The 26,229-nt window shown below is 41.5% G+C and overlaps 1 protein-coding gene across 7 annotated transcripts in view; it reads right to left on the reverse strand.

The window, feature by feature from the left end:
• si:ch73-103b11.2 (myosin phosphatase Rho-interacting protein) overlaps nucleotides 1–26,229 on the reverse strand; it is a 58,732-nt gene that overhangs the window by 18,204 nt on the left and 14,299 nt on the right. For 4 of the 7 annotated variants that reach the window (XM_049562739.1, XM_049562738.1, XM_049562740.1 and 1 more), the window contains exons 4-13: nucleotides 13,029–13,180; nucleotides 10,515–10,599; nucleotides 7,258–7,311; nucleotides 5,392–5,620; nucleotides 4,462–5,011; nucleotides 3,036–3,177; nucleotides 2,767–2,883; nucleotides 1,014–1,070; nucleotides 836–904; nucleotides 647–736 (exon numbers count right to left, since the gene is read on the reverse strand). In XM_049562739.1, coding sequence (XP_049418696.1) covers nucleotides 647–736; nucleotides 836–904; nucleotides 1,014–1,070; nucleotides 2,767–2,883; nucleotides 3,036–3,177; nucleotides 4,462–5,011; nucleotides 5,392–5,620; nucleotides 7,258–7,311; nucleotides 10,515–10,599; nucleotides 13,029–13,180 — 1,545 coding nt within the window. The remainder of the gene's footprint in view (nucleotides 1–646; nucleotides 737–835; nucleotides 905–1,013; nucleotides 1,071–2,766; nucleotides 2,884–3,035; nucleotides 3,178–4,461; nucleotides 5,012–5,391; nucleotides 5,621–7,257; nucleotides 7,312–10,514; nucleotides 10,600–13,028; nucleotides 13,181–26,229) is intronic. The other 3 variants (XM_049562745.1, XM_049562741.1, XM_049562742.1) reach the window with 2 other exon arrangements.

Genomic DNA, 26,229 nt, shown 5'->3' on the forward strand with positions numbered 1-26,229 from the left:
AACAAAAGACATGACCTTGTAGTTTCTGTCTCCTCCTGCAGGATTATCATGGCAGGTTGAAATCTATATGTAGCAGGAACAAAACCCACACTGACATCAAATGGATAACGATTGAACTGCATTGAGACTATATGCGTCCGGTAAGTATTTTGCCAGCAACAAGTGCTAAAAATGTTCGATGGCCAAAGGATTACATGATGAAAGTAAGTGTAGTTCCCTTCTAGGGTTCACAGCAGGATCCATAGGACAGCGCGACTGTTATGCACTTATGGTTTTAAAACTTGAGTGTTATTGAGCAACTGTGGACAAGGACAGGGCTTCTGAATGCAAGAGGTGAGGTACACATATTGTGCAGGATGAGGGGCACATGGGTTCAGAGAGACAAGCAGGGCTGGCAACGGCTGTGGCCAATTTAGACCACCATGATGTCAGCCTCTCACAGAGAGATGACAAGTCAAGTGACATCCGTCACGACAGGCAAAGAATGGTTTCAGAAAGACAAAACCTGATACCTAACGTTGACCCACATGGTGTCCAAGGCTGTTTATAGACTGTCAGGAGGCAGCAGAGCTCAAATGTGTGGACAATGAATTTCATCTTCACTCGTGATGAATGACACGAGACAATCGATGACATGTAGACTCACCATGATCTGGAAACCGTAATTCCTCTGGACGGGGAACTCTTTGACATCGTAACACGTAGAGAGATCAATCTCACCATCCAGTTCTGAAGCCTAAGGGAGAAAAAGACAAAACAAAGACAACAAAATGCCCTTGTTAACCAACTATTCATTCAAAACAACTGTCAAAAGTCTCTTTAAGACGTGTTTTACCTCCTCAGCTATTGAGTCCTTGTAGTACCTCAAACTCTGATCTGTCAGGACAAACCAGTGTTTCTTCCACTAAGGGGTAAAAGACAACATTAATTAGATTTCACCAGTCCTTTATGAGTGAATGATCTTTGTCACTAGAAGCAGACGTCATTTAATCCTATTAATGGGAACTAATTACCATTCCATCGTCATACAGCTTTGTCATCCATCCTTTTTTGAAGTTCAGCAGATCTGGCTGCAATCGAGACAGATTAGAGTGATGTGATATCATGTGATGCAGCCAAATTAATTCATCTACAATCAATAAAAAGGAAATTCAGCTGCCATTTAGGACTGATTTTTTAAAAAAACATTAATCAATAGATCACATCAACAGAAAAAAGGGGAAAACAATATTTTGTTGAAACATTTTGTGGTAATTTGTCGCCATATTAGAAGTCCTCATTGAGCGAGCATTCATCACTTATTTCATCAGAATATATAATTGAAATCTCCCTATACAATACAGCGTTTATGTGCATTTGTTTACATTAAGGTCATTGCTTCAGTTCATGAAGTATAAGTGCAGATACGCAGCTCCAACTAAAGAGACTGCCTGGCGGGAGCTGGACTTTCCCTGTGAAACACAAACTCTGCTGCACATTGAAACCAAACTCAAGTCTGTTTATAGACTCTAAAGTAAATCATTCATCCCAAACCTGGCCTCTGCTCACTCAACAATACCTTGTTTTTGTTGAGCTTCATCAGGTGTGGGGTCACCGCCTGGCAGAGAGTCATTCTGATGGCTAACTGCCTTCACTTCATATGTTGACAATCTGTTTCTTTCCGTCAGTCCCAGGGACATACGCACGACTGCGGCTGCTTCTGTGCTGGCTATTTATAATCATCAGTAGCGGTGGCGGCAGTGGTGTGTACATGAATGTGTGCGTGTGTGTGTTGGAGTGGGCGGGGGTTCTGGCAGCTGCAGCTTGGCCGGAGAGACCAACCACACGCTGACTGGGATCACCCCCGCAGCACTGCGCAGACCTCAGATCAGTAGCAGTGTGTCAGACTGGTAGGAGTCAGACGTCAGGAAGATACGAGTGCAACCTTAAGCAACTTTGGGGCTACTTTAATCTCACTTATGACGACCGGAGAAAAACAACTGCTAATTTGATATTGTTTATGTGGCTGAATGTGGAGTCACTAGTTGTGTTTGGGTGCATGCGTAATTGAAGTTTAATTATGTGCGCTGACTTTATGGCTGACCAGTGCGTACTGTCATTTTCCTAAGCAGTGCTTGTTAGAAAAAAGTTGGTTTATGTGGCAAGAGAGAAAAAACAAACCACCAGGGCAGCCTCTGCTGCATTGTTTATGGAAGTGCTCTACTGAACATAATTGACGAATAGCAAGTCCCGCACCACTTAGTTAGTGTTGAAATGTCTGACAAAAAGAAAGAGACATGGTGACAGAGGTTCTGTTTAGCTGGGAGCCACAGTGTATGTTAGATAAGGCCTACAGTATGTGATGGAAGGATATTTACGATCGGATGCTAGGCCTTGTGGATATCCAAGTAAATGACACCAAAAATTATTTCAGGGTGGCACGAAGCCTTGCAACGGAATGTTAGCTTTTATCATTTTGGCTAATGACAATTTACATAATCTTAAAAATATGTTGGCAACCAACATATTTGTCCCTTTCCAAACCTCTTTAACATTATAAAAAAAATAAAAAAAAAAAACACAACGGGAACAAACCTGGCTGACATTGTTGATCTGACATTAGGCTAACTAACTAACTATGGGCGGGAAGGTGGTGAGGGATCACATTCTTTTCTCTGCACTGAATTTGAATCTTGAACCACAAACATATTGGATGGGATCTTGACATGGTTGTGTAATCCACTGGTTATGGCCCCTACACACTTTAAAGGTGCTGTCAATACTCACAGTCATTGAGGACTCGGTGACTCTGCGGTCCAGTGACTTGGCTCTTCTTAAATTAGCAAAAGTGGAGCTGGACACATCAGGGACTGAGCGGTCCTTGCCGGCATCCAGTGACATCTCCTGTAAATAGAAAATCAGTATTAGAAATCAAAAGTAACCCCTAATAAAGTAAGGAGGTTGTGTCTTACTCTCACTGTATTATAAATATGCAGTTCAGTGAATTCTTTTAGTATTTTACACCTTTTTAGGTTTAGAATAGCAGAATAGCATACATGTTTATTAGCCAGATAGCGTCTCTCACTGCGGCCTTGTCTCTGGATTAGCGTGGTGTTGTCAGAAGGCTCATTGGAGCTGCTTGTGTCCATGCGCTCCACAGGCTGACCCTCTTCGAATCGGCCAATGATTTGAGAACGCCTAAGAGACACAAAAGGACCGTTCTCTTCAAAGACATACTCAATACACAGTACATACAGCATCAACATAAAAGTCCCTTCACACAGTGGGTTAAATATCTCAATAATTCTTTAAAAATGGCATTTTGCAGCACAACATCCTCAAATGTTGGCAGAATCTGCATTAAAACAAGACCAAAGCATGACATGAAAGCAAATTTGAGCCAAAATCAATGTCCGTATGTGTAGTTTCGATTTGTTGTGCACAGAATGCACTGCTGCCATTACTGCACAACACAGACATACAATACGTAGAGTGTTTGACTTTGGACATCATTCTAGACTCAAAGTCCCTTTCATAGACAGCAATGTGCGAGGTAAAGATAATATCCCCAAAGAGAACAATCCAGAGATACATCAAAGAATAAAGATTAGGTGTTATATGATGAGAGATTAAACTTTAGAGGGAAAGGAAAATGACTAGGATGGTGGATTAAACAAACTGAAGAAGTAGCAGCAATGGCAACACAGTCAGCGTTACCTTCAGGCTCTGCACTTGTTAATGTGTGTGTGTATGCGTGTGTGTGTGTGTGTGTGTCTCTGCATGAGAAAGGATGATATCACACTGTATGTAAACCCACCATCAGTGCCAACCACCAGTATGTTTAAGTATGCACAGTATATACAATAAATCAGGTATATATGAAACAGTGTGTGTGTATGCTCCCAGGCAGTGCAGAGATGAAATGATAGAAAGCAGGAATCAGCGGTGACCAGCAGGGAACAGCATTGGGACAGGGGTGGAGGGGTTGGTTGAGCATTAGCGCTGAGAAGCTCTGTTCAGTAGCCCCTGGAAAAGATTGAAACGACAAAACAAACTAGCAAAAGTAGCAAGGGCAAAAGGTAGAGATCAATAGAAAAGAAAGTAAAATGTGCATTTCAATCCCCAAATCATTAACAGCAAACCACTGGTAGGGGTGGCAGCAATAACAAAAGATGTTCAAGATATAGGAGTGCCTTGAGGACAATTGCCACAGGGTGGTGCTACACAACTACAATGCTAAGTGCTTTGAGCAATGCATGAGCCTCACATAATAGATTACTTGGCATGCTATCTATGTTTTAAGGCTCTGCCAAGGGCTAACAACCAGTGGCTCATTAATGATTATTAATCATGTTTGGCTGCCACCATAATCACAAGTGAATTTGCACGTGTGCCTCTGCTAAGAGATATGCAACTTAAAATGTCTCTGTAGACTCTGTTTTGAGGTGTGCCAATCGTGACTCTAACCCATTAACCTCTTACCTTCGCTCCTCCCCAAACAGCCGGGCCACCTCCTCTCTGCCAGGACTCCGTGTCCGTGCCCTCAGGTCTTGGCGCTTTTTCTCTGAGCGGAAGGCTTCGCGGTAACTCAGTCTGCGAGCCCGTGGCACATCAGACAGGGCTGCGTACTCCCTTCCAGGCCGGCCCACTCTGCCTCCTCCACCACTGACACTACCAGTGCTCCCTCCACCACTGCTGCGCCCCTCCCAGGTGGGTGTACTCCCGCTGGGTTCGGAGTCCAGCGAGCTCTGGGAAGAGCTGATGGTGGAGTAGCTGGGGGAAACGAGTGCACCTGGAGAAGGGAGAGGATCTTGGGAGGGTTGAAAAGGGGAAGTTTGGGATTCAGGCTCAGAGTTGTACCTGGGACTGAGAGCTCCTAAGGAGGAGGAAGATGGTGAAGAGGACAGGGGCAGATGCGTGGGTGGCTGAGAGTGCTGTGCAGACTGTGGAGAAGGCTCCGACTTGGTCTTCTCCAGGGAGAAGTAACCACTTTCCACTCGTACCTTGCGTCCGGTGCTCATGGTGCTGCCATCTGAAGCAAGGACACAATGCCACATACATCAGTTTGTATATAGCCAGTGGGAAGTGCCAAGTGGGAACATACATTACGTATCTGTTGTACACCACAAAATACTGTCTCGTCAACATAGTTACATAAGTCACTATTTACCCAAACAGTTAAAGCTGTTGGCTAAGTGCCTGAAAAGAGCTTATGCTTAAGCCCAGGTCATGGCTGATTTTATAGTTTGAGAAAGTTAACTACATGTGAGACAAGCCATGTGACAGTGCCTTTATGTTAGCTATGATGAACAAACTTAAAGTGACACAGTTGTCCTTATCTAACATCAAGAAACAACTGAAGCATTCCTACAGGATGTTGAGGAATTTACATGCCATCATCTCAGTCCTCACCGTCTTGAGTAGTGATAGTGGAGTCTGGTTGGCTCTGGCCCAGCTGGCTGAGACAGGAGGCACTGCGGCTGCAGGGGATGGTGGCCCTGCTCCAGCGGCTCTCCTCCTGCCACAGAGTGGCACGGCTCATCGGGACGCGCTCGGCACTGGCGATGCTGCTGGGCAGGCAGGGGATGCTTCCTCCGCTGCTGCTGCTGCTGGTCACTGTCACCTTAGCGGGGCCGGGCTCCTGGGTGAGGGTTTGGGTTGAAAGGAGTGGATGGGAAGAGGAGATGACATAATGGGAGGTAAGGTCACAGAGAGACTACAAAAAGGAGTACGAGGAGGAAAGAGATTGAAGAGCAATTAAACACTGACAAGTAAACGTGAAACGAAGGAGGGAAATAGATTTTCTTTTAAGGACCAGGGTGCAGGATTTAGGGGGTTTTATTTGCAGAAATTGAATGTAATACTCATAATTATGTTTTCATTCGTGTATAATCACCTGAAACTAAGACTTACGTGTTTTCTTTAGCTTAGAAAAACCCTTCATATCTACATAGGGTGCAGGTCCTGTTCACCACCTCCTGTTCACCACCATGTTGCCATGCTATGTTTCTACAGTAGCTCAGAACAGACAGAGAGGGTCTACCCTACACGTTGGTTCTTTAAGTCCTGACTTCTTTATGTTAACGTGCTCCATTGTACACCCACCCTCATCTGCAGTGGTGTCCAATCATGAGCCAATCACGACAGCACTGTATCACTACACCACGTTGTCTCACTTATGAGTCACTCGTGGTCCTTTCAACAGTGAAAATAAGCTTTCTGCACAGCACAGTAATCCTGTGGCTTTAATTTGAAGAGGTAATGATCAGAGTCGTGGTGTTCAGTGGCACACGATTTCATCATTGGTCTGTTTTTGCTTTTTTGGCTTCTTGGATTTTTATGTGTATTTGTGAAGCACATCCAACATCAAAGTGATAAAATTGCTTTCATCATTGGCACAACGACAAAGTCTGGGGAGAGAGGAGGAGGACGTGTGGAAAGGAGAACGAGATTGACACCTTGACATTAAACAAAGAGTTAATTTATGCCAAACACACCTGTATCATTGAGGGATACAGAGAACAGAAAAACAGAGTCTGCAGAGGCGTAATATAGCGGAATAGGATTCGTGGGATAAAAATAATCGCCATCTGATTATTGAATACAAAAAGCAGACAAATTTAAACACTCATTGCTGTTGTGCTCAAAGTTTGATGTCACCAGTATTTACTGAAAGCCCTTATGGTAATCAGCAGACTCACAAGTAGGAATGCACTGATACAATACCGATATCAGATACTGGGCTGATACCGACTGAAAAAGCTTAATTTCATTCCTATTTATTTCTATCTTTGTATTTATTCGTTACATTTTATTTTATTAAGTTAGGAGAGCAATGTGTAAGACAAGCCTGACACATATAGGAATGATCCCAGTCACCTCCACACAGTGAAGCATACAACACCTGCATCAGATCTGTACTCTGTATGGTCTGATAACCAAAGCCCAAGTATCTGTATCGGGACTGCAAAAGTCAGATCTGTACATCCCTACACGCAAGATCATCTGAATTCATAAGAGGAGAAAGCAAGATTTCCGAAGCAAAGCATCCCTCAACATCAGCTTCTCAGCCAGCCTACTTTAATCACCACAAACATGCAGCTGTGCTAAGAATCACTCTTTCAGTATCGGAGAGAGAAGTAAGAAGCATGTTCTTTTTATTCACACCTTCACCTGGATTGATCAGGATTTTTCATAAATAGAATTCATTAGGGCTGGGATTTCAAAGCCACTAAGGGTGAAGCAGGATAAAAGAAAGTTCGGCCAAGCTGAACTCACTGGGTGTCCATTCATGTCTTCAGTGGAAAAACACTGGCTTGCAGTTTCTCCACCCTGCCAATCACAAAAAGCCTTTGATGTTAATGCTTGTTATGTGGTGCTGATTTATAATCAGTACAGGTAGACCCAAAAATCTGCCTTTCATACTTTGTGTTATTTGAACTATCGTTTTTAGATGTGCAAATTTATGACATAGAGCACTATTACAAGCTTTTTGCTGCTGCAGAGCGAACAAAGGAATCTGAAAGTAAAACTTCTCTCAGCTGCAATATGAAAGACAAGTACATTTCCTGTCATATAGTTTTCTTGTGCTCAAGGTCAGGTGCTTTAATTTAGGGGCACCACCCAGAAAGCAAACATGTTACAGTGCTCAAGTATTTACAACAGTTTCCTGCGTATGTCTCCGGTAACTTGAGTCTCGGTGGAAGGAGGAGAGCTTTGAGGTGGAAACGTGAGGCAACTGTGGATATTTATCTGTGACAATCTATATCACATTTCCATCCAAAAACAACCGAACAGCCCACGAGGCAATGATAGAAACAGACATTAGACAAGCAGTGAAAGCATAATCACCCTCACACATTATCAGCCCTAATTATGTGGCTTGGCCTTGACTGTTATTTCAAGCAATGCTCGTTTCACACACATGCAAGAAAAATAGTCCTGTATCTGGATATGAGGAACTTATTGAGATAAAATACAACCACAGTTTATAACAGGTACACTCACCTACACAGGAAAGTACTGTTAATAAAAACAGCAACAAAGACAGCAAAGCATTAACATCAGAGGTCACGTGGGACACAGTCAAGGTCATTGCTGTGTCACCACTGTCCCTCTGCAAATGAGCCTGTTAGTGTGGGCCTGCCAAGGTCACAGTCTGATTCAGGGGCGCCGTCATTAGAGGAACCAGACAATGAACTTCAGAGAGAATTCTGTGTGCACTCGATACAAATTTGGCCTCGCATCAAAAAGGAGGTAGGGAAGGGGGGGAAGCTGTATCCTGCACTGGGTGGTCTGTCCTGTATTGTATGATATAATATATAACCATTAGAATGGTAATAAAGCTTTACCTAGTCCTGTTATTAATTTCTACCTACCAGGGAGAGATCTGACTGCACCGACATGAAAAGAGCATTTTTATTCCCTATGGGCATCGTGTTTCTGATGGATGCCACATGCATGGCTTGAATGACGTTCCTCATCCGGCTCTCAGACTCCTGAATGCCACCTTGTATTGTTTTCTAGCAGCTAAATTTTGTGTAGATATACTTAATATAATTTTATTTATTAATAGATTCCTTCTAGACACATTGGTCTCCAGAGGGAAATTATCTGTCTGAGTTCCTCTGCAGGGCAGACAATGTGGAAAGTCAGCTAATGAACAGCACTTAAGGGGATTCAAGTCCCAAAGTCCATGTTTACAGACCCACAGACTTTGACATGCACTCTAAATAAGTCTACTGTCCCAGTTTGACATCAGAAAATGTTTGTACAATACAATTTAAAAACAGGGGTGATGTAAAGTAAAGGCCTCTCATGATAACTACTTTTAGTGGACGATATTTTGTTGCAGAAAAATTGCGATAAACGATATTATTGTCGCATTTTTCTGGTGATATAAAATGTGACTCCCGGGAAACAGCTGATTTTACCACAAGGCTGCTTAGTGGCGCTCATGTCATAAGGGACCTGTCTTCAGTCAATTTCTCCCCACAATAGCTGTCTCTCAAAGCTTCTTAATGCTGTTCTTACACTGTTCAAGTGCAGTCGGGGCATAAAGTCCCACATAAAAATCATTTTATTCTGTCAGTTAATTAATTGGGTATCGATTTTCCTTCTTCAAACTATCGGTATTATATATCGGCCATTAAAATCCACCATCGGTCAACCTCTAGACAAAATAATAGCAGTATAATGCAAGTACTCCCCTTTAAAGAGCAATGAACTATAAATTCTTCTTCACAAGGTATTGACCCATTCCTATTGAGTATCTTCAGCTGTTGCACACTCCTGCATTCACGCGCTTTAACAGGGCACACAGGTGATGTTTATTAAAATCTGATATTTTAGTATGTAGTGTTTAGTGGAGGGATTTAGACTGTGTTGATCAAGGACACTCTTACAGACTTTAATTTGAAGCCCTGAATCTGACTTCTCTGACTAGGAGCGTCAACTTAGAGAAAAACAAAATCTGTTTTGACCGCACAAGGTTAATGACTGAATGGGCAGGACTCGGGGCAAAAGCCTGACAGGTGAGACAGCAGCTGCTCCACGTGACAAAGAAACAGAGCGCACCAGCAAATTCATAAGCAAGAGGATCATGGTCACACTGCTGAAAGTTGCTGCTGAATGTTATTTTAGCAGACAGCTGTCATCATTATCCTTGATTATTTGCTAAGGAATATTTTGATAGCTCACTTCTGTTTGCTGCCCTCTTACCAGATGATACTGTATAAATATTAAAAGTAGGTCACCTGTTTTATATGTATAAAAACAAAACGGAATTGCTGGAAACATATTTCAAGTATTACTTGCAGAAGAATAGCTGACAACGTGTACACTTTTAATTCACACTTCAAACGACGACTTACTCTGGAAGTATAGATGAATTTAGGAGTACGTGGCATGCCATCTATTCGTTTATTGAGACTGCCTCATCATGTGACTCAAGAATGCAAATATGGAAAGCATAAACTGTTCATCATGTTGCTGGCAGAAAAACAATACATCTCTCTCTGTCTTTTCTCTCTCAGGGGGGAAAACAGCTGGTGTAGTTTGAGTGGAATGAGAATCCTCCATACCGCATACTTCCACGGCACATGTTGTCTTTAAATATATGAAAGTCCTTTCTTTGATGTAGCGATGGCACAACTGCCACATTTATAATGTTCATCTTATCCCAAACATTGGCTCATTATCTGTAATTTGGAAATACTTCAGATGATGTCAAATGAGCAAATACCAAAAAAGATTTGCATCAGAATTGTTGCTGCACACGATATGGCCAAATTCATTTAACCACCTAAGGCTAATGACCTTAAAATACTGTTCATCTGTATTCTCACTTAAGTGTGTGACATTGTCCTCTCCATATTCTCTGCTATTATCTATGCACAAGAGAAAAAATACATCATCATCGAGCAAAAATACCACACATGACCTTCCTCTGAATTTGGCTGCACACTGCTCACACTTTGTTCAGTGTGAGAAAGGTAAGAGCACTTCGCTGAGGAGTGTGTGAATAGGAGTGTTACCTGGTGAGTGGGTGGATCAACCTTGCGCTTTTTCTTCTGGTTCTGTTTGTTGGTCCTGGGGTATACAGTCAAGGCCTCCTGCCACCTACAACAAACAGTCAAAGTGTTGTTATTGGGACACAAAATACAGACTATACAAACCCTGCACCCATGGTGGATCAATATAGGACTGGATCAAAGTTCTCTGCAGCAAACTACAAACCATTATACTTGCCAGGACAAGCATGTGCATGACCTAATATTACTAAGAGAAAATACAACTACATTAAAGGAGCGCCACAGTGAGGAAAATTTTCCCATGGGTTAATAAACTTGTGAGAACACTGGTGTTACCAATTACACCAGACAATCTACAAAAAAAAAGATAATTGTCGATGACATCATCTGTAGCATGCTGAATTAAGCTATTGCTGATGCTAACCCAACATTTCTACTGCTGCAGCTTCACATTTAACTGGTGTAACACAAGTCGTTACAACACTGTCGTTGACAGCTAATCGGTTTGAAATAATGCAAGGGGTCATGGATCAGGCCAATGTGTACGCATAGATGAGATTTTCCATCTGGCTACATTTTTCTCAATACTGTAAATAAACATACACTGTATGATGACGGACAATTTTCATACCATGGTACATAGTTTCATAATATACTTCTGCAACCCTACTTCATAGTGATGTAAACCTTCTTTACCCTTATTAACTTTATCAGGTTCCCTATTAGCATTGGGTTTAAATTCAAAATCGTGCCAAACAGGTGCTTTTACTTTTCGCCATGACACCAAATCCTCCGTCATCGTCTTGTCGATCAACTACCCGTAAGTGAAATCTGATTCCTGCTACTCTGTGCTGTGACTCTGTGACACTTTCAGTTTATAACTGTATAACTGTAGCATACATTGTCTAACTAATAAAGCAACAGAGGGGGCAGTGGGCAAGTGATGTAATCAGTATATGTTGAAATAAGATCGACCACAAATTACACATTTAAACAGCTCCCAGGTAATTTGCTTCTCTTTTAGCAAAAGTTGAAATATTGTGAATATCCTCTGACACAAAGCATCCTAAGGCCTGTATGGTCATATTTGATTTTCCTTGGTATGTCCATTTTTCCCTGTGTGTGTTTATGCTCTGTACTAAAAGGCCATTCATGAGGACACTATCATCTAATTAGTCGAGGTGGATTTAGTTAAGAATCATGCTTGAAAAGCATAAACACATTACACAGCAGCACAAATAATACTCCCACACTCACAGCTCTTCAATGCTGCTGTGCCATCACACTACTGTAACACCATTATTCTACCTCCACACAAGCTGATAATGTATGTGTATCTGTAAAAATCATTTATATGAATTCTAAACTAGACGCAGTTTGCTGAAGTTTGTAGAATCCTTATCCGTGGTCTTTACTAGAGCTAAAGTGTTCATGGTTATCTTTGACTGAGACAAGACTGAACTCTTAAGAGTTTTAGTTTACTAAAAACTGACTAAGATAAAAATGATTAAGTAGACAAAATACAACTACAACTCACCTCGATTTTTGATCTTGGCACTAACTAATATAAAGCTGTCAGGGTGAACACCAATCCTCATGCAACTGTAAATTATAGGACTGTGTGCGACACAGAAACCCCTGGATCTTTTAGGATTAGAATAATCAAGTCAGTGACGATAGTGCCCAACACTCATGCATTATGAAGTATTTTTTTACTCCACCCACTTTGTAAAGAGTGAAAACCTTTGGTGTGAGTGTCACAATGTAGACAGGAACATGTGACGCAGTGATGATGAATGAGTGCCCACACACAGCACTGTTTCAATAATGTAATATAATGAAACAAATGTCACTTGTAAGGAACTTCACATAACCAGGACAGACACACAAAATAATACATTTTAAAGAAATCCTGGTTGTTACATCACTGGCAGTTAATGGCAACCTCTGCGAGGGCTAATATGATGGTGTGACAGCCAAGAACTAACACATGGGGGCCAGATGATGGGCGAGTGGGAGGTGTGCAGTGATAGAGTAGGTAGCATAACAGAGTGTAGGTGTTGTGAGTCACAGTTCCCTAAGAATAGCCATAATATGTATGCTACAGCCGGGGAGCGAGGGTACAGTGCAGACACTCACTTTAAATGTGCAGCAGTGGAGGAGGGGCACAAGAGACAACCGAATTATGAGGCTTAAAGCTTGTGTGTTGTGATCTGCGTCTGTGTGAGCACAGGAAGAGGGAACAGTTCAAGAATGTGCACTGTCACTGCAGTGTGGATTACAAGCCTCTGAGAAGCACGGCCCAGAGGAGACAGCAGGGGGCAGAGCAGTTTTGGCAGCAAAGGCAGCTGCGCACAACTATTCTCCCTTGTCCAAGAGTCTGTCATCCCAGTCCACTCAAATCAAAACAGAGAGCAACACAAATAGTACTGCCCACCTGAGGCAGTTATTCTATGTCATATAAATGAAGACATGATGGCAGATAACAATAACAGGTTCCTGGTTATCATGTCTTACCCGTTGATAATTTCTTTACACTCAGCCCGTATAAAGTGCTCTTTCTCAGGGGTCAGGATGCACAGAGAGTTCTTCTGACCTGTCCTGGACTCTCCATCGATGACGTCGGAGCACTGGTTCATATTGATTGTACCCTGGGGTAGAGTGCTGGGCTGGAGGACACAGCAGAGACACACAGATAAAGTGTTAAGTGAACAGACGTGCCCACATATCCCTCCACATGGTCTGTCTTCTCACACAATCCGCCCCAGCATCAATTTTCCTGCCAAGCTTGGCAAACCACACACTGATATAATCACAGTCTGCGCACAGGCAAATGTTCTTGTTAGGGCTCGCTGTGATATTTTTGTTTCTTGTGATATGTATTGCAGCATTTAAAATGAGAATAATTACATAACTGTATTATATATGCAGCTTTTTACTTCACTAGCTCCATTTGCAAAAAGAAAGCATTGCTCCAGCAATAATTAGGGTGATTTTAGACGGAGAAATTAGGTAGTTGTTCACAACTTCGATGGACTCAGCATGACATTATTGTGCTTGATTAATAGTCGGCACTCGATCATGGTGTTGGTGCGCGCTTTTAACAAAAGCAAGGCTATATCATTTATAAACTCTCACACAACTCGTGCAGCATAATACACGTCTCATTTATCCAGGCATGTATGCTCAATACTTCCCAAACAGACAGCTCTTTCCAACAGGGGACTGAACTAAGAAACATATCTATGCTCTCTTCACAGCCAGACTTCATTGCAAAAAGAGTAATTTTACCTTGCTGAACACAGGAGCTGCTTGGCTGATACTACCTCGATGCTTGCATTACAGTGCGACTTTGGTGAATCTGAACTAACCCTTAACAACACCAAGGTCACACAATGACACAAACATACCACCAATCAAGGCAGCAGTTGTAGTTGCGTCAGAGTTTATAAACATATGTTTTGATATAGTTTTGCTGTTGCTAAACTTGGAGTCCTTTTACTTTCTTCATCAAATACTTTCTGTTTTTGGATTCTTCGTTCATAGGAGGCATGCAAGAAAAACAAAGTTTTCTTCATAAATTCAACATAACATAGGGTGCCCAATTGATATACAAATAGTCATATGGGGGGGTGAAGTATGCCTTTAAACAAACGGGCAAATTTCTGAACAAGTTCAAAAAGGGTGGTATCTAGAATCAGGTGCAAACAAAAGGACATTAAGAGAGCTTTCAGACCTAGAGTTGTCTTGCTTTGGTCCGAATAAGGGACTAACTTTGTCACAAAGTTGCATAATTGACTAGAGTTGGTTCGTGTTCTCAAGGCAGCATTTACAAGTGGACCAGATCAAATGCCATGCACAAGAAAGCTGCTCTCCACCAGGTGGAGGCGCACATTAATAATCCTCCAGGACTGTAACATGCTCATGCTTGTTTAATCCAAACAATGTGTAATGTGACTGCAGTTGGTTCGGATCGAGGCCGGAACACAATCTCACCACAAATGAACCACACCAGAGTTCGGTTGTAACCGAGACCACTTCTTAAAGGTCTTAGTCCAGTTGTTTTGGTGTGCACCTGAGTGCGATTGCTGTGTTCACAACTTTCCAAACAAACCGCACTTAGGGGGGAAATGAATTTATTAATTTGAGTTTGATTAAACCAAACCAGGGCGGCACGGTGGTGTGGTGGTTAGCACTGTCGCCTCACAGCAAGAGGGTTGCCGGTTCGATCCCGGGTGCGGGAGCCCTTCTGTGTGGAGTTTGCATGTTCTCCCCGTGTCAGCGTGGGTTCTCTCCAGGCTCTCCGGCTTCCTCCCACAGTCCAAAGACATGCAGATTGGGGACTAGGTTAATTGATAACTCTAAATTGTCCGTAGGTGTGAATGTGAGCGTGAATGGTTGTTTGTCTCTATGTGTCAGCCCTGTGATAGTCTGGCGACCTGTCCAGGGTGTACCCTGCCTCTCGCCTGATGTCAGCTGGGATAGGCTCCAGCCCCCCCGTGACCCTCAAGAGGATAAAGCGGTTAGAAGATGAATGAATGAATGAATGAATAAACCAAACCAATCACAGCAGGTGTGAAAGCACCCTAAAATCATACTAATTTACAATATTTATCAAATGAACTAGACTGTTCTGCTTTGAGATTATTCACATTGCATCCATTACAATGAGAGTACAGAGTACAGAGAGTTGATTGCTCAGCCTAAATCTGGACTGCCGTGTTGTATATTGTATCGCTAAAAAGAGCCTGAAAGGACCTGTGAAAAGGATTGTCTGTTCCATTTATAAACAAGTGAAAGTTCATGAGTTCACTGAGCGATTTTGAGTTTAATCTGTCTGATGCCTAGCTGTGAGGTGTACACCCGACTACGCACGCTGACATGAATGCCATCTGTCAGCCATAAATAACGTGACCACAGGGCTTCCACAATAATACTACTTTGTGTACAGTGACTTAAGGTTTCACATGCAGGTTTATGTAAGCACACAGTGGCTTTGTATGTGGGCACAGCTCATTTGCAATGAATGGAGACATGCTAGCTCAACTTGGAACGGATAAGATAATCTATTTATAGTCCATTGCACTGCAAGGCTCCATGTGAACCTGTTGTGCTGTCAGTTTTTGTAAAATGATGCTTTTTGAAGTGCTGAATACTTGTTAAGATGCGTTCTCAGAAAGACAGTAGTTACAGAAGGGAAATATTGTTTTGCACACAAATATTGCTATTTCGGAAAACTGACTTTTGCTTAGTGTGACCTCCAAATGACTTACGCGAGCAATGGGAGAAGCCTTGATAATCTTATGTTGACTGAGGGATTTATATTTGTTCAATGTAGTAAATGGGTACTGCATAACTAAGCACACTGGGCATGGGTGACTGTTTGAACAGCTTTTGCGCCCTACCTTCACTGCACTAAACATAAAGGCAGAATTATAGACACCAAAATACCACAGTGGTTCCAAGCTATAAGTACCAGGTAGCCACAGATGATAAATTACAGCCCTCAGCAAATCGGAATATATTAGGAGATAGAGCTGGAGACAAAATTAAAAGGTATCGCGTTTATGTTTGCTGGTGACCAAATAAATCTAAGTCAAGGACCCAATTTGTGTAGCATAAGCATAGCCTGTCAGCAGCAGAGCAACTGAGGCCTCTAATGTGGACAGAGAAGTCAATAGTTAACAGTTTGTGGTGATCCAACCCTGAAGGCAGATGAGAGGCCCTGTTGGCTTCGTTACTGTTAAAAGTCACTTTCATTCTCAACTCTTTGACCACTGTCTATTGTAGCAGAAAGCACAGCTGAAATTTGGCACAGCAAATTGGATCAAGGATAGTAGGCTTGTTAAACTAGGCTAAGAGTGAGAGAAAAGTCTGAGGCAGCATGGATTGATAATTTCTCATGTAGGTTGGTTGTCATGTTTTGGTTTAACTTCCTATTCCCGTGGCTTTAAAATGTTCCCCAACCAAAGAGCTCTTGACTCTAAGGTGAGAGGCCAGGGCAACAGCCGGGTTTGACAGACAGACGGACAAATAGACGTTGGGACAGCTGGGAGAGGGCCTAGGCCTGCTTCAGACTGGACAGAGAGACTGGCGTCAGCTTGACCTGAGAGCCCTGTCACTCTCAGACATGGAGAGACGAAGGAGATTTGGGGACAGAGGCTGAGAAAAAGGGGATTAAGTCTCAAACTGGTGGTCAAGTAGAGCAGCAGTGCAGCAGGAAAAAAAAGGGGTTTGTGGACTCTGACTTTGGACTGCTAGGCCATCTGTCTGAGTAAACAAATCTAGAGTGCACCACACATGTGGGCTTGTCCTTGAGCTGGAGTCAGAGGAGGATAAACAGCAAAATATTTCAAATTCTGGGAACAGTTGTACAAGCAGCTTAAGCCCCCAGTTTTATAATCACAGCATCGGATTCTCGCAGACACAGAAAATAAATCAGAGACTGACAACAGCTCTGATTAAAAACCTATTTTCATAAAGCTGCTCACCTCCGAGAAAGATTTGAGTGATTACATAGACACAGATTACATAGGTGGTTGTGTAGGAGTACAGTGTATGTATATAAGCAGCACGGGACGCCTCTCACACGTGTGCACCCTCCCTGCCCCAGCACCGTGTCAGCTGAGCACCAGTGCACGCCCCTACTTTGGGCCAGCCACCACAGCTCTAGCCCCCAGACCCAGGCCCCCCGAACCCACACCTCTCTGTCACCTAGCCTAGGCCCAGTCCCCTCTTCCCAGGCCACCGCTCTCCACAATGGCCCCTTTGTGAAGCAGCAGCAGTTCACACAATGTGGGATTGTCAGCCGCCACAGTCCACAGAGCCACTCCTCCCCTTAACCCTCAACAAGGAAATGACCGAGAGACAAGAGGCCCAAACAAGTGTCCTTTTGTGATGAGAGCATGGAAATTATGAAGCCAGCATAAACTTATTCTAGTCTCTGAAGTTGTTCAGACAATAATATGAATGCTGTCTGGATGGGAGTCATTGAGCGGAGTCTCACGGGGAGACAGGGACAAATCAGAGAGAGATTTGGTTTCTCTGGGCCGGGCTGTGATGACTGGAGGGGCAGGAGGGCATTTTGCATCAGCAGCACCAACATTTATTGGGATATATGAGTAAAAAAAATGTACTGAAAGCAGCAGCCAGATGTGCAATTGCAGCTGTCATACAGTATTAGTCTTTACCAAAATATTGTGTTTCAATGGCATCACATCAATCAAATCAGATCAACTTCAAATCGAAGCGTCAATTGTCACAACAAATGCATGCATGGGTATCTAATTGAACATATTTATTAATTCCTTCCTTTATTAGGGGTTTAAATGACAACTTTCATCACAATACGCTATTATATTAATGCTTTACGAATAATATAATATTTACTGATATCACAAAGTCCACAACGAGTTCGATTCAATTCAATTTAGGGGCCTGCGATCACTATAAAACCATATCAGTAAATATTCTCATTGTCTTTTTCTTGGCTGCTTACCATTGTCTGCCTGGCGCAAGGCTGCTAACACTGTTTGAATAATTAGGAAGGAGGTGTGCTTGGTCAGAAATGGTGACACGGAGGTGCCAAGGGAATCTAAAAATAAAAGGTGTATCTTAAAAGATGGCGTGGGTATCAGTGCTTTCACTCTGCATCAGTAACATTGGACTGTTGATCATCAAATTGGTTATTACACAGCTAATTCTTATCATTTTGTTTTAGCTAACGTGTTGTACAATTGTAAAACAGCAGCTTAACAAGAAAGCTTCATGAGGTGCTTTATATCTAAAATACAATTTACTTAAAAAAAATTAACTGCTCTAAGTGAGATGTTTAAAATCTCTTTAGCCATGCAGGAGCAGTGAATGGAGGCACATTCCCAGTTTACCCAGTCAGGAACTGAAACTGATCCACTGCACAATTTAGGCCTATCTCTCCTCTCCTTGCAATATGGTATAGCATTCATATGTCCTGTGATCTAAGTCCAGATGGTGTGTATCATTACAACAGTGATCATTAGGAACCTACTCTCTGTTTAGGAAATGGCAATTAGCATGCCTTTGCGCCCTCGGCTTCCTTCACTCTTGGCCATTCTGCAGCTTAGCAAAACATCCCATTCTCCCTTATGACACAGCGGGAGAAATATTTGCTTCTTTTGGCAGCTGGCTGATGGTCTACTCTCAATTTTGGTTGAGAAGCAAATTCTCTTCCTCTGCCATCAACATTTTTGGGGGTTCGACAGACTCATTTCTAGTCATGGAAAGCGAAAGTGAGTTAGTTAAAAGGAGCATGAGGGAATGAAATGGCATTTAACCATGTGGTTGAGTCACATATTGCAACATCTTTTTCTTCATGCATTCATCTCATTTTCTCATTCATTTTCCATCAGTATGAATAGGGATGGGAAATGATAAGATTCCACTGATTGGTTATCTAGCCTGCTTATTGGTCCAGTGCTTCGTGGATTCCCTTATTGATTCTTGATCAATGTTCTGTGCAGGAAAAAAAAAGTAGACCTACACAGGTTTAAGCATCAGCTGCTTTATTATTTCTGAGTCTGAACACACTGTACATGAAATGGGAGAACATATGAACATTCATTTTCATTTAGGCCCTCTTTGCCAAAAAAAAAGTGCTAAGCCTCCCTACTTGTTGCTAATGTTATTACAACATAGCATATTTACCCTTAGTAATGGACGTGCTGCTCAGTTGGGAGGCTGTGGCACTCATGCGTAGAGTGTCAAACACATGGTATTCCTGGAATTTAAGCCTATGTTGCATAGTAGATGTTTCAGCACACTGCTGGTGTTTACACACATACTTGAAACAATCATTTTACAGACATTACAGCAGCACAACTGTCATTTGTCTTTTTGAAATGAAGCCACTCTGTGGACTGTTTCTTCATCATCACCATGACTCCTCGTTGCATGTTTCCAGCAGTGCTGATGCATGAGTTTGACGTCATTGTTTGACAATGAGCAACTGTCTGAAAAACATGCCAGCCCCGATAAAGGAATGGATAAGCTTGGAGGCATATGATTCTGACAGATTGGACAGTTTGGAACCGGTTCTCAATTCTCATCTTTAAGTATGAATGCACCTAAAATATTGCTCAGTGTCTACGTAAGTTATGAACACCTGTAAGTTGATTGGAAACATCTGTTATTCGGTATCAGGTGCCAGTCTGTCTGCCAGCGTTGGTGGTGACAAATTCAAAAGCTACAATCTCACTCGTTAAGTTACATTACTCTTCTTTATACATGTAACAGCAGGATCCTCGAGCACTGTTTCCAAGTTATTCACCCTGGATCCAAGGCCATTTGACTTTGATCACTGAAGACATGGGAGCCAAAAGGAAAGCTGATGAACTGGCACCACTTCACCGTCCTGACTCATGAACATGGCCTAGAATCAGGTCTCTTCAGGGTCCAACATCCTCTGCTCATTACCGATAACAGCAATTATGCAATAAATCTTTCCTTAGCAACTTAGGACAACAGAGGTAAACACACATTTTTGATACCAGTAAGCATGCCAACAACCGGCTGCAGGGGAATGTCCTCAGGTGCCAGACGGATGGAGTCACCTCTGGTCTTGCTACAGAGGAGTATCGAACCACTGTTTCACTCTCTTAATTTTACTTCCCAAGACCCCAATAATCATACAAACACAGATTTGCATTGCAATCAGGCCACAGGATCTACAGCGAACAGACTGGTCATGGACAGGATTATAATCATCACTGTACCAGAGTCCTCACGGTCCTATAATTTTACCCCAATATCAAGATGACGTTAAGCCAGTTGAATCACACGCAGCCTCAGCTCTAATATCAACCCTAACCCCTGCCTGTACTTTAGACAAACATAAAGCTCTATAAAATCAGACTAAAACATATGGTGGCTATCTGACATCTCTGTTACAGGGCCAAGTACAGTCCTCCAGGCATTCTCAGATACACCTCACTCCACTGGTATGCATTCAAGACGCTCAGATTAATGCTACAGTATAAGGCATTTGCTCTTAGCCTGGGTTACACAGCAACAGTGCAGCAGTGAAATGCAAGAGCTCTGTATCAACACAATATTCTGGGAAATAATCAAAACACCACACATTTCACACATATTTGTACCAGGTATTTCAGAGAGGACTGTGGGTGGAAGCAGTGCTGCTCCTCTTATGGAGAATGGTGAGAGGATGTGGGTGGCTTAATGGTGTGTTGGGAGGCCAGCAGTCGACAAATGCAGAGGAGGAGGAAGACGAGGGAGAGTTGGAGGATGAAGACCAATTTCTCTGCTGGTACAGCGGTATTCTTTTCAAACAGAGGCTAGGAACGGTCAATCAGACGCAACTGTACTGGAGCGACATGAACCGGATCTTTGGCTACCCACAGTAATGGCAAGCCCGGAATAATTAATGCATGTGTGGGTGTGTGGATACCAAATAAAACTATTTATCTGTGGTACTTTTTATGTATTCTACTACATACTGCATTGCAATTGAAGCTGTATCAATTGTGGTTATGTCATGTATAAAACAATAACAAATGAATAATTGCAAAACACAGACAGAGTGTGAGAAATCAGTCGGTCTGTGTCTGGGTGGTGACAGAGTAGATGGGCCGGCTGGAGAAACAGGTGCTACGATCGAGTTGTGTCATGTTGCGTTGGCTGCTCAGACTCGGACTAAGTAGAGTTGCTGTGAGTGTGTGTGGTTTCCCAGACTGGTAACTTTTTCCTTGCTCTGCAATCCAACTCCATCTAATATGCGTCAAAGCTGTTTCTTTGCTCTCTGCGCTGTTATGCCGTAATATTATAGACTGTGCTCACTTCAATTACTATGTTTAAATTTGTGAACTTCTTTCTTGTAATTGTTGCTTTCTTCACTCCTCATGTCTGACGAGTGATACCTCTGTTATATTTGCTTGCTCCACAAATCAGTTCAGTTTTTACTCTCCACTATCATCAGTGCTGACTAGGGCTGAGTGATATATCATTTTGTTTTTGCGTGATGTGTAATATGTTTAAACCAAGTTATTTCAAAGTGTACAAAAAGGTTATACAGTTGTGAAATGGGAGGGAAAGCGTTTTTCTCAAATCTGTGTAACACTTAAATTTTCTTTTAAAGTCTGGTGCATAGAATTCAGGGGGATACATTGGCAGCAATGGTATATAATATCCATAACTACATTTTAATTAGTTTATAATTATCTGAAAATAAGAATCACATTTTCGTTACCTTAGATTGACGTGCTTATAGCTACATTAGGGATGAGCGATAGGATCCTAAAATAATATCACAATATTTCAGGGTATTTTTGCGATAACGATCTTCTTGACGATATGACAAATTTATTTTAAAAAAATAATATCAATTTAAGAAAATAGAATTGTAACAAAATAAATTATACAGTTTTACATGTTTGTCTTCAAATATTTAGTAAACACTAAACATGGAGTCTGCCAAGTTGTTCAGTAGCCCGGACAAACCAAACACTGGCTCACTATATGGCCATTTGCATTTTTGCGTTGGCCACCATAGTTCTCCTACACGCTTGGCACACAGGAGAAGTTTCAGCTGGATGCAACCTGCAGCCTCACCTCTGGATGCCGCTAAATCCTACACACCAGACCTTTAAACAATATCCTCAACATTACAGCAACACTGGACTCTCACAGATAATGTTTCTATCCTACTGGTTTATGTTTTAGTTACCAGTTACTATTATTTTGTTTGTGTGAAATTCTGTTTTTTACTTTGGCATGGCCATGGCGGAAGGTTCAAAGTACTATGATACCCATTAGCCTCGGCCACTGTTGCCATGGAGAAGTAGTCAGTCAGAGGCATGGATCGAAGCAGTAGAAAATTTTAAATACATTGTTGTTGAATTTGTTAACAAAAAGTGCACCACAGCTGCTAAATTCAACCAAATCTGACACAGAATCCCAAGCTGAATTAATTTAAACTAGAGCTTTTATAACCAGTTTCCTCAACAGTGATGTGAAACATTTTAGTTTTGTCACACATCCCAGTCAGAGTAGCAGGCCATTGAGGTAGGAGAGTGTGACTTATCTTAATCCTTTGGCTTGGCGCAGGACGCACAGATGCATGTCACACTGATAACACAATTAGATATTAAATGAAACACCTCCATTAACAGCACGCACCAATATAAACCCATAGCAACTGCCCTCCAAGGACTAATAATGACAACAACTGGATAGCCTGCACATTGGACTGGTTTTTATTTACAACACCACTATGAACCAGTCTTTAAGTATCTTTATGTTCTCTCCAATAAAGTGCCATTCACTCACTGACTTCCAGAGCAATAAATCCTGGAGCTAAAGCTCTGGGATCAGCTTTTTGTCTCCACTGCAAAAAAACAGTTGTCCAAGATCACAGTGTGCCCCAAAACAGCAGTGTCTGGATTACTGCAGCGTCCCACACGGTGCTGTGACACAGCACTTTGGAAAGTAGGCCAAGGTGAACAGGCACCCATTATATGCAGTTGTAAAGTCGCAGGGTCCCAATGAAACCTATTCTTATCTAAATACAAGAGGCACAGAAATATCTTTCACTCCTGCAACACAATTAGAAAGCTAGTTTCTGCAACTCGGTCTACACTGTGTGAAGAAATTACATAAGACCTGCAGTCAGGCTTCAACTACCTCTTTGATAATGACTGAAAATCTGCCAAAGCCTTGCTAAGTCAACGCAAATTAGCCCATCAGGCAGAAGGGAAGGGAAAATGGGGGAGGGATTGGAAAATGTTCCTTTGGGAATTCAGCTAATACCTCGGTTTTGGAGCTAGCATTTTTCCACAGGGCTGAAGAGCAGATTCCTACAGGCCCAGGTCTGGTGGTTGGCAGTTAACCTGCCCAAAGCAGTGCTGACAGCACAGCAGATAACGTTAGAAGCTGAGAGATTCATCAGGTCAAAAACAAAAACCTATGGGGCAAAATTCTTTTCAACATGTTTTTATGTGTTCTAGGACTGGTTAACACAGAACTATCATCAATACAGCACTACGGTTCTTCTACAATACTCAAAAAATACTTGATATGATCCCAACTTTCCTGCAGATAAATGTTTTATCATAAAGCCTTTAATCGTTTTACAAAATAAACTGAACTTCTTGAATGCATCACTCCTTAACACAAACAGCAAAAACAAGAACTTTTCCCAAACATAATACTGTATGTAGCCAACAATTGTACAAGACTAAAAAGAAACCAAACAAACAAAGAAAAACAGCCGTGTAAAAATAGCGTAGAGCCACGTGGTGGCCGCATGGGGGCGTGCCCTCTGTGGTCAGTGTGGCAGCTTCAGTTGATTAAAATGGATGTGCTGTGCTTTGCTGCAGGCATGCTGCAGCAGACGTGTCACGCCACATTCATGCCCCATGTATTTAGGGTGCAAATATCATTTATATAAATACATATTGTTGTGTGAAAGAACACCGGAAACAAACTTGATGAAGACGCACAAGAAGGCTTGGTTGTTGTTGTTCAGTTAGTCCTTACTCTCTTGTTGATAAACGGAAAAGTCGGCCATTTCATCATTTCTGTGTTAATATATAAGAAAAACTATCGGGATTTTATTGCACAGCTTTGTTTCTTATTTTATTAAAAATCAATCTGTTTTCAGCTGGACTGGAGTTTATTATATAGAGAGGGCATTTTTTGATGCTTTCTCTTTAAAGCCGAGAGAAAGCACAGAGGAGAGAGCACTAAGCCGATTAGGTGCTGATGCTGGAGGCTGGCCAGTCCATGGCTGCTTGAAATGGGAATTCTGGGCCAGGTCCTGAGGAAGCTGGAGTGGGTTATTAAAGCGCGAGTGGCTCACCCAACAACAATTAGCAAAAAGCCAACATACTTACGTTGCAGGTTATGCGGATTTTACCAGAAACACCTAGAGGTGAAATGAGGCCAAGAAATGGTACTAAGTGCATCTGCTGGGAGACACTGTATTTTCATCTGTATATGAAAACAGAAATGGGCATTTCAAGTAACTTCCATATTCAAGTACTTGCATTGAATTATTATAGATTCTTTGACTACTTGAAAAAGAAAGTGTGATGTAAGAATAGGAATGTAAATCAGACAATAACAGGAAACAAGTACAATTTGAATTTCCAATTTGAACCAGGCTTAACATAAGAAAAACAAGCAAACTTTTTGATGCTGCCGTTACATAGAATAAAAGCAGCGCTGAGGGACTGTATCCAGAGTCAAGAACCGCTCTCCTCCTAGTCAATTCAACATCTTTCTGGTTAGCACGAGTTAACACAGCAGCAGCGGCTACCATCCAGCCCCAGCAAACTCACACTGACACTAAAATGACTCCACTCTATTGTTAAACCTGTCAACGTCAGGTATCGTTAAGCACGTGATGCTAACAGTTAGCCAGCCCCGTCACCATGTGTGAGTGTGTGTGGGCGGCAGTGTTGATTTCGTCGACAAAAACTGTGTTCAAAATTTTCATCAACAACCTTTTCTTTGCATGACGAAAACAAGATGATGAGCTAAAAATAAATGCTGATAATAAAAACTAAGACAAAATCAATGTTTCATTTTTGCTGATGAGACGAGACGTGACGAAAATGTTAGTGGTGGACTATCGGACACTGAAAGCCAAGAACAGCTGTGGTTATTATCTTCAAATGCCACACAGGCAACAGGCTGGTGAACTCCAGCAAATAGTCTGCACCAGGATGTTTTGCTTGCCAGCAAAAACCCTCACACAGGAGCAGCGTCAGTCGTTGGTGCGTGTTGTGACCTGTAATTCAGCAGTAAATAATCAGCCAAGTGTTTCTGACTGTGGATGGCTGAGCTGTTAAATGATTTGTGGAGTTTGTTAGCTGCAGCGCAGGACTCCACTCAGATCCAGACTGTCTTGAGAAGGTTCATGGTTTGATTGCTGTTTGACAGGCAGGTAGAAGGCTCAGTTATCTGAGTGTAACTGAGAGAGAGTTCTCTGACATAAATGAAAGTTTAGTTTCGATCACTGACTCTCCAGACAAACACTTTGCAGATTTAAGAAACAATTCAGGCTGAAATGAAGTTATTCTTCTGCTTCTTTACAGTGAAATTGATAAGTCAGAGTTTACAATGAACCTGTTACAAATCCTTGGTGTCTCACACCAGCTATTTATGGTGTCAAAGTTTTCTGGACAGACTCTCACTGACTAACTCTCTGCGGTAATTACTCTATAGATTGAATTAATACTGGCGTCCAAATCAAGTACTTAAGCCCATCCCATATGTCAAATACTTCAATACATATATATATATATATATATATATATATATATATATATATATATATATATGTATATATATATATATATATATATATATATATATATATATATATATATATATATATATATATATATATATATATATATATATATATATACATATACATATATATATATATATATATATATACATATATATATATATATATATATATATATACATATATATATATATATATATATATATATATATATATATATATACATATATATATATACATATATATATATATATATATATATATATATATATATATATATATATATATATATATATATACATATATATATACATATATATATATATATACATATATATATATATATATATTTTTATATATATATATATATATATATATATATATATTATACCCTTGCTACTGTATTCACAT

This window comes from Epinephelus fuscoguttatus, linkage group LG20 (genome assembly GCF_011397635.1).
Source record: "Epinephelus fuscoguttatus linkage group LG20, E.fuscoguttatus.final_Chr_v1".
Lineage (NCBI taxonomy): Eukaryota > Metazoa > Chordata > Actinopteri > Perciformes > Serranidae > Epinephelus > Epinephelus fuscoguttatus.